The 8,992-nt window shown below is 55.2% G+C and overlaps 1 protein-coding gene across 1 annotated transcript in view; it reads left to right on the top strand.

Moving 5' to 3' along the window:
- The first annotated feature begins 2,294 nt into the window (after nt 1–2,294).
- Nucleotides 2,295–8,992, top strand: part of APOBEC2 (apolipoprotein B mRNA editing enzyme catalytic subunit 2) — a 15,485-nt gene continuing 8,787 nt past the window's right edge. Inside the window, exons 1-3 of the mRNA XM_042013470.1 lie at nt 2,295–2,401; nt 3,740–3,948; nt 4,592–4,730. Of these exons, the coding sequence (XP_041869404.1) occupies nt 3,776–3,948; nt 4,592–4,730 (312 nt within the window). The 5' untranslated portion in view covers nt 2,295–2,401; nt 3,740–3,775. The remainder of the gene's footprint in view (nt 2,402–3,739; nt 3,949–4,591; nt 4,731–8,992) is intronic.

Below are 8,992 nucleotides of genomic sequence, written 5' to 3' on the forward strand. Positions count from 1 at the left end.
GCTGTGCTGGAGGAGCCTTTCCAGAGCATTCCCAGGGTTGTTCCCTGCTCCAGCACGTGCCCAGAGCAGGAGGGAGCCCAGGGGCACCACACACGTCCCCTGGGATGGATTCATCCCGTGTGCATGGATTCGTGCCACAGGTAAATCCAGCACTGCTGGTGCCACCAAAGGCTCTTCCCAAATCCGATCCTGCTCTTTCTGCCTCCCTCTCGCTGTCTCCTGCCAAATTTCAGCTTCATCACCACCCAGTAAACACTGCAAGAGAGGCTCTTCCCGGCTCCAGGCCAGCCAGGTCCAACATCCTCGTGCCCAGGAGGGAATGGGAACCCGCTGGCAGCCACCAGGGGCAAATCTCCTCCCATTTTCCCGTGCACCTCAGGTCTTCATGTGAATAAATCAGGAAGGAATTGTTCCCTGGGAGGGTGGGCAGGCCCTGGCACAGGGTGCCCAGAGAAGCTGTGGCTGCCCCTGGATCCCTGGCAGTGTCCAAGGCCAGGCTGGACGGGGCTTGGAGCAGCCTGGGATAGTGGAAGGTGTCCCTGCCCATGGCAGGGGTGGCACTGGGTGATCCTTAAGGTCCCTTCCCACCCAAACCATTCCATGACTCCCTGATCCCTTTCTTTGCCCTAAAGTTCAGCAAAGACACAATTTGAAGGCCTGGAACTGCCCCTGTTATTTTTTCCTCTTCCCATTTTCTATTCCCCCATCACCAGCAGCATTCCCAGCATCCCAGATTCACCAGATCCTTGGGATTTGACCCTCAGCTCCTCATTCTTCCAGCACATTAAATTCCAAACCAGCCTGGGCACATTCCTACCAAGTCATCCAGTAACGTGGGACTGGGCTCGTGCCCAGGGGGAGGAAAATCTCCAGCTGAAAATTGTCCAATTTTGTGCTTTTTGCCAGAGCTGCCAGGGGCTGGTGGAGGCAGCAGGGGCTGAGCTCTGCAGCACAGCAGGACCTGACTCCGACGGAAACCATTCGGGCTCTTCTGGGAGCTGCATCATTCCATGACACAAATTTCCAGTCGCAAATAGCAACAGGCTCCGGGAGGAGATGCAGGTGGTGGGGCTGTGATTAACGAGCACTGCATCTGTCACTGGAAGTGGGAATGCCACTGGACCAGCCCACGGCAGAGCAGGATTCAGCCCGGCTGAAAACCTGCCTTTTTACAGCATTTTTTCCCCCTTTCTTTCTCTTCCCACAAAAAAAATAATTTCCTTGGGAGCCCGGTAAAAGAGGAGATTTTCCTGGTTCCTGTTGCAGCAGCAAAATCCCAGCGTGTGAGGAGCCAGCCCTGCTCCTACCACCATGAAATCCAGGTAATGACCCAGAACTGCTGGGAATTAGCGTTTCATTCTCCCGGCCCTGGCAGAGAGCTCCCTGATGGAAATTGATTCCTGGCTTTTCCCTCTGCCATTTCACACGCCCGAACAGCTTCGTTTTACCCGCCAGGGAATTCCGGCCACAGGGCCGCACACAGATGGCCCCGGGAAGCACCTGGTTAATTAATGGGGTGTTAATGAGCGCCTGGGGCACGGCAGGGGCAGGGCAGGCCAGGAGTGTGACAGGGACACCCTGTGAATGTGGCAGTGACACCCCAGGAGTGTGGCAGGGACACCCTTTACATGCAGAAGGGACACCCCATGAGTGCGACAGTGACATCCCACAAACGTGGCAGGGACAGCCCATGAGTACGACAGGGACACACCATGAATGTGGCAGGGACAGCCCCTGAGTGTGGCAGGGGCACCCTGTGAGTGTGTCAGGGACAGCCCGTGAACATGGGTGAACTCAGGGACAGCCCCTGAGTGTGACAGGGACACCGTGTACTTGCAAATGGGACACCTCTGAGTGTGGCAGGGGTGCCCTGTGAATGTGACAGGGACACTCCATGAATATGCCAGGGACACCCGTGAGTGCAGCAGGGCCACCCTGTAAATGTGACAGTGACACCCAAAGAGGGTGCCAGGCAGGGACACCCCCTGAGTGTGACAGGGACACCGAACGAGTGTGACAGGGCCACTCCCTGAGTGTGACAGGGACACCAAACGAGTGTGACAGGGACACCGAACAGCACAGCAGCTCCTGTCCCGTGCCCACCCCAGGGACACGCCCTGGGATGTGACCCGAGGTGTGGATCTGGGTCCATCCCGGCGGTGCCAGCCCCAAAGCCACCGTGCCCTTGACGGGTTCCAGCACCCCAAACTCCCGGTGATTGTTCCCAGCGGGAGCTCCCCGGTTTAATCTGATCCAGCCCCACCCCACCGCCCAGTTTGGGGCTATTTGGGTAAAACCCCGCTGCCAACCGCGGCACACGGGGATCGCCGGCGGCGGGGACGGGCCGGTCCTGGATGTCCAAGCCCTTCCCTCGGCCAGGCAGAGCGAGGCACTGACCCAGGTAAGGCTCAGGCAGCTCCAGGGACGGCACTGCGAGGCAAAAGAAAGTTTTTCAACCCTCCTTCACCTCTGCAGCTGCAAAGGAATTGGGGGAAATCCGCTTTTCCCATATTCCGTTCCTGCGCTGTGTGTGGGAAGTAGAACTCGGCGGGGCTGGGTCACATTTAAAGCAGGACTGAGCTGGGATTTGTCTCCGTTTTCAGTCGTTTCCTGGTTCTGTGGCTAATTAAGAGTGCCATAAATTGTCAGATGAAGGAATTGGTTGGTGCCTGGGGTGTTTGTTCCTCGGTGAGGTGGGAGTCGGCTCCCACCGCATTCGCAAACACGTTGTGGTGTGCTAACAACAAGAACAATTAGCTGAGGGTGCAGCCGGGTGTTAATTGCGAACTGAAATCCCACCCAGAGCCTGTTCAGGTCAGTCCCATCCTCTACTCCCTGTTTTCCTGAGCAGTGCTCCGGGCTCCGGGACATTTCCCTGGCTCAGGGGCTGCTCCGTGCTCCTCTTGCATTCCTAAATCCCAAACCTTCCCAGGTGCATTTTGTGCTCGTGCTGACAGCACAGAACTGCGCTCCTGGCGGCCCCTGCGTGGCAGCCCTGACGAATGTTAATTGGGGTTTGATTCCGGGATGGATCCGGAGGGAAGGGGGTTTTGGGGAGGACGGAAGAGTGGCAGGTTCGGAGCTCTGCAGGGGAAGATAGGGGGACAAGCACTGAATTCTGGATGTGTTCTGGTGTTACCCTGCGTTGGGTGGGAATGTTTTTATTGTTAAAGCAATTTTCCCTTGGTTTTATCCAAGAGGCAGCCCGTGAGCAAATCCAGAAACTCCCCCTGAGCCTCAGCTCACCCCTTGCACAGGTGGGAGTCCCCTCTGCTGTGGGTTCCTGGAGCACTTCAAGCCGCTGGAAGGATTTTTCTTTCATAGACCTCTTTCAAAAGAGAAATTAAAATAGAAATCCACGGTGAAAAATCATGGGCAAGTCTGAACGGAGTTTGGGTTTTCATCCTGAGGGCAGCAGAGGAGGGGGAGCAGCTCCAGGAGGCACCTCAGAGCCTGCCAGTCTCGGGAGCAGGGATGGGGACAGCCCCTGCAGCCCTGTCTGCTCACAGTCCTCCCACCTCGCAGGAATATTGCAGGGAGCTGTGAAAGAGTGGGAAAATCAGGGGGGAAAATGTCCCAGACTGGAATAATCCCCATTTCAGAGAGGGGCAGAGGGGACTAAACACATTAAATCCTGTCCATCTGCCTTGGGGGCTGAAGTGGAACACGGAATTAGAGGATGGAAGTAGGGAAAAAAATGCCCTTTAAAAGTGATGCTGGGATTTTGTTTTTAACTTAGAGCAGGAAAAAGGAGACGTTGAGCCCCTGAGGGAGGATGTGGGCTTACACCGTGGGCTTCACCATCCTGCCCCACGTCGGAGGTTTCCTTGGCTGGTTCCTCAACCGGAAGGAAATCCCAGCGTGGTACGAGAAGCTGAAAAAGCCTTCCTGGTGCCCATCCCGCAGAGTGTTCCCTGTGGCCTGGACCGTGCTGTACACGGGCATGGGGTGAGTGCTGAGACCGCTGCCTCCCGTCCTGCTGCCCCTGGCACAGCCACAGCAGCCCTGCCAGGCTCTGCCCGGGGGTTTGGGGTATCCTGGACCAGCAGGGAATGTCAGGTGTGAGCCTGGCACTGCGCTAGCGGGGGCACAGCCTGGGGGAGGTGCCACAACCAGCCACGGCACTGGGCAGGGGACAGGAGCCACTCAGGTGTGGGGCAGGGGAGGTTTGGGAGGAGCGAGGGACATGGAATCATAGAACGGAATCATGGAATAGCCCGAGCTGGAAGGGCATCATCCAGTCCAACTCCAGGCCCTGCACAGACACCCCAAAATCCCACCTTGGGCATCCCTGGCAGCGCTGTCCAAACGCTCCTGGAGCTCTGGCAGCCTTGGGGCCGTGCCCATTCATTCCCTGGGGAGCCTGGGCAGTGCCCAGCACCCTCTGGGGGAAGAACCTTTCCCTGATACCCAACCTAAACCTCCCCTGAGCTGTTCCCTGGGTCCTGTCCCTGCTCCCAGAGAGCAGCTCAGTGCCTGACGTGGATGCTGCTGTGCAAACACAGCTCTCCTGCAAACCCCCGGCGGGGAAAACGCTCCTCTGGCCCTCCCAAGGGTGGCTGCGGGCGCTAACGAGTGTCCCTCCTCACAGCTACGCCTCCTACCTGGTGTGGAACGACCTGGGTGGCTGCAGCAGCAAGGCCATCGTCCCCCTGGGGCTCTACGGGGCTCAGCTGGCGCTGAACTGGGCATGGCCCCCCTTGTTCTTCGGTGCCCGCAACCTGAACATGGTAACTGGGGCTTTTCAGCCGGGTTTGGGGTGCTTTGGAGCGGTGCTGAGGAGAATTATGTGACCGTACAGGGAGCTTTAGCCCAGCTCCAGCTGCCCGTGCCCCCGGACAATGGTATCAGCCCCCTCCAGCCTCGGCCCGCTCCGATAGCCAGGTGGGAGATGGGGCCGGGCAGTGCCAGGGCTGCACCCCCCAGTTAAGGGTCCGGGCTGGGAGATAAAGTCCTTTGGGGGGGTCACACCCTGAGCGACAACAGCACTGTCGGCATCCCCGGCGGGGAGCAGCTGCCGGGGGCTTATCGGGCACAGCCAGGGCGGGGCTGGGGCACTGCCACACCCGGGCTGGGCCACCAGGCACTGCCTCAGGTGCCAGAGCCTGAAGTGACAGGGGCACAGATGGGGATTTGCGTTTCCACCTGGATGTTGCCACTCTGGGGGTGAAAGGTGGCATTGGAAAGTTGGTTCAGTGGCCACGGCCACCACCACGAGCGGGTTCTGTCGTCAGCAAAGGGGACGCGCGCCGTGAACAGGGTGTTAATCTGCGGGACTCGATAATGAGCAGAGAAGAGCACATTAATTAGTCTCAGCCCCCGGGGTGACACACTCAGATCCCTCTGGTTGGAGCCCAGGGACGATGTCCTGGGGTTTGGGATCTCCTCAGCGCGAACACCCCCATCCCTGTCCCACCTCCCCACAACCTGGCCCGGGATATTTTGGCGGTGCCGGGCGGGGCTGTGCCGCTCTCCCGAGCCTGCAATCACCGTGTTCTCTCTGCCGCAGGCCCTGATCGATATCCTGCTCCTGGACGGGCTGGCCATAGGCACCGCGTGCTCCTGGTACCGCATCAACTCGGTGGCAGCGCTGATGCTGCTGCCCTACCTGGGCTGGCTGGCCATGGCCACCTGCCTCACCATCCGCATCTGGAAGGACAACCCCGAGCAGAAGCCGGGCAAGAGCGACTAAACCGAGGCGTTTGGCATAACGAAACTGTCCTGAGGTGAACCAAGGTGTAAGAATTGGGGGGGTTCATTTTGGGACTTGCCTCCTCCTCCTCCTCCTCCTCCTCTCAGCTCCACCGTGGCTCTGTGAGAGGTTTGCACCATTCCTTCCTTTAAGGGGTCTGGGCAGCCTGACGGGGTTTTCTCCAGCGGGTTTGGGGGCTACAGCTGCTCCCTGTCCTTAAAGCCACCAGGTCAAATTCCAGCAGCCAAATGATCTGGCATAATTCAGGCTGGGAACCCCGGGCACCCCTCACCACTGCCACCACCCCCCGAGAGCTGAGCTTGGTCACACACGTGGCAAATCCCATCTCCTCTGCTGGGACCAAACCAAAATGCCCTTCACCTCTGCACACCCATTTTTTAAGAACTTGATTTTATTTTTAATCTCTTTATTTTTAAAAAAGAAATTACTTGATTTTTTTAAAAAGAAATTACTTGATTTTTTTAAAAGAAATTACTTGGGTTTTTTTTCAATTACTTGATTTTTAAAAGAAATTGCTTGGGTTTTTTTTAATTACTTGATTTTTTAAAGAAATTACTCCATTTTTTAAAATAAATTTCTCGATTTTTTCACTCGTTGTGCCGTTGCTTTGTGTTCCTGTATCCCCTGGTTTGTGCTTCAGCTCTTTATCTGCCAGCAGGGATGGGGCTGGTTCTGCTGGTGGATGGAGATTGGGTTTTGCCTCCTGTTTGGGGAGCATCCCACTCCTTCCCCTCCCTGCTCCAGGATAAAGCAGCAGTGAGCAGCATGCAAATGCTTCTCCCAAGAGGAAACTCCTCTCTTCCACCTCAGCGTGCCATTCCTCATCAGAACTGAAAAACTCACACCAGTGCCTTTGAAGAAAACATTTCATTTTGTTCTTTTTCTCAAGTGCAGAGACACGAGAATCCGTAAAATTTGTGAGGCTGCTCCCACTGCCTGGAAGGCTGTAATTAATTATTTAATTGGCAAAAAGCCCCGACAAAGTCTGTCAGGTGCAGTGCCAGTGCCTCATCCCAGAGCATTTCCATTCTGTCATTAATCAGGAAAGGTTAAAATCCAAGGAATTCCGAAGGAATGGGATGGAATCAGACACAAAGGGTGCACGGACTCATCCTTGTCCATCCCTTATGCCGGCCTTTTGTAGAAACCTGAGCTCTGGGGTCTCCAGACAGAATTTATGTTATTTTGAATTGCTAAAAGCACGAAATGTGAAGAGAAGGGGCACGTGGATCATCTTCCTGGCACTGGCTGTAATTGGGGCTGTAATTGGGGGTGGGGAGTACCCCAAAGGGGGTGGGAGGGCTTTGCTGGGGCTGTAACATAAATTGTATTCGCTTTGAATAAAAAGAAGCTATTGGGGTTTTTTGGGAGAATAAAGAAATAAATCCCAGTTATTCTCGCTGTATTGGTTCCAAAAGCTCACAGGATCAAGGGAAGGGGATTGGGAAGGCTCCACAGGTGGATTCATCACTCCCTGGGGCGGGTTGGGAGTGCATGGTCCAGGCGGGTTTGGACCCCAAAAGTGCCCAAGGCCCCTCCTTGGGGACAGCAGGGCCACATTCCCTTGGGGACATCTCCCTGAGGGGCTCCTCTGTCCTGTCACCCCAGCCCCGAGGTGAGCAGGACAATTCCTGGCTCTGGGCTCCTCCCTGACTCACATCGAGCTGGATTTTGGGAGATGCTGGATGTTCCTGGATCCAGCTCAGGCAGAGCTGGGGCCTCAGCACCACTGAGAATTGAACCCCAGGAGCTGAGAGCAGCTGGAATTTGTAGTTCCTCATAAAATTGGGTGATTCTGATCCATTCTTTTTCCCCCTGGCTCGGGCTACCTTTTCCCAGGGCTGCTGCCAGCCCAGGGCTGTGCTCTCCCAAGGAAAAGCTGCAGGAAAAGGCCGTGGAGCAGCTGAGGCTGGGAGCAGGAGCAGCCCCACAAAGCTCTGCCAGCAGCACTGGAGACATCAAAAGCTGCTTTACAAAAAAAAAAAGAAATAAAAAAGAAATCCTTTAATACTTCAGGGCTTTCTTTTCTGTGTTACCACTGTGCTTATTTACAGCTCCTGTGTCTCCCATGCCCAAGGACAGGTAAATGGGAATTATTTCTCCCTCCAATGAAGGCGGGGTCTGGCTGCACATTGGATTTGGGGGAGTCAAGGCTCATTTAGGCTCAGCCCATCCTGTCCTCAGGGAACAGGGATGAGCAGGGCCATCCAGAGAGACCAGGAGGGATTAAATGAACCTTTATCTCCTTTTGGAAAGGGGAGAGAATTATTTAAATCACATTTAAATTGGTGGCTCTCAATCTGGCTCATACCTGCAACTCTTTAATAACATTTCCAATTAAATAGATGAATGCATATTTGATCAGCTTTCATAAATTGGGTCTATTTCCTCTTCGCACTTTTTTTCTGCAGGCAAAGGAAAATCTGAAATCAAGATTAATAGATTTTTCCCCACGTTTGCCCTCCCCATTTTCCCAGCTGCTGGGACTGGCTGCCTTGTTCTTGTTTTCCTTCCAGTTTCTCCTCCTCCTCCCTGCCCACCTGTAAGAGCAGCAGGAGCTTTTCTTTGCCTCCTGCCTCTTCTTACAGGCAGCAAAAATAGCAAATGTTCCTCCCTGTGCTATCCAGAGCAGCTTGAAATCAATCGGGAAAATTAAATTCAGCGAGAAACCCTCCTGTATTAATATTTAAAGCATCATTTGGTGCATTTGCTGTTTAAACAGATACACTGAGCCCCCCTTGCATAAAAATAACTTTAATGACATTTCAAAGTCATCTGGAGGGTTTCTTGCCCAGACTGAGCAGCACAGCCCCAAACCAGCCTTGGTTTCACAGAATCCTGGATTGGTTTGGGATGGAAGGCGACTTCAGGATCGTCCCATCCCACCCCCTGTCGTGGCAGGGACACCTCCCACTGTCCCAGGTTGCTCCAAGCCCCGTCCAAGCTCGTGTTTGTCCAGCCCCAACTGCAGACCAGCCCTTGGACAGGGCACAATGTCCCAGCCCAGGGATGTGCCGTGGTCCCCGTGACTCCTGAGGGACTCCCGGTGGCTCCCAAGGGCTGGTGGCACTCGGAGCCGCCTCTCTGGTGGCACTCCTCACTCCAGACTCCAGCCCCTCTCTCCAGGAGGAGGAATTTCCCATTAAACTGAGGGTGCCCCTCGGGCCCAGTGGTCGCTCCCTGGATGCTGCAGCCTCAGGATTTGTGCACAGCCAACCAACTCCTCCTCCTGCCTTTCCTTTCCTTTCCTTTCCTTTCCTTTCCTTTCCTTTCCTTTCC

Source organism: Corvus kubaryi, unplaced genomic scaffold, assembly GCF_017639235.1.
Source record: "Corvus kubaryi isolate FWS band 111438036 unplaced genomic scaffold, C.kubaryi_AGA036_p1.0 split1-37355, whole genome shotgun sequence".
In the NCBI taxonomy this organism is placed as follows: Eukaryota; Metazoa; Chordata; class Aves; order Passeriformes; family Corvidae; genus Corvus; species Corvus kubaryi.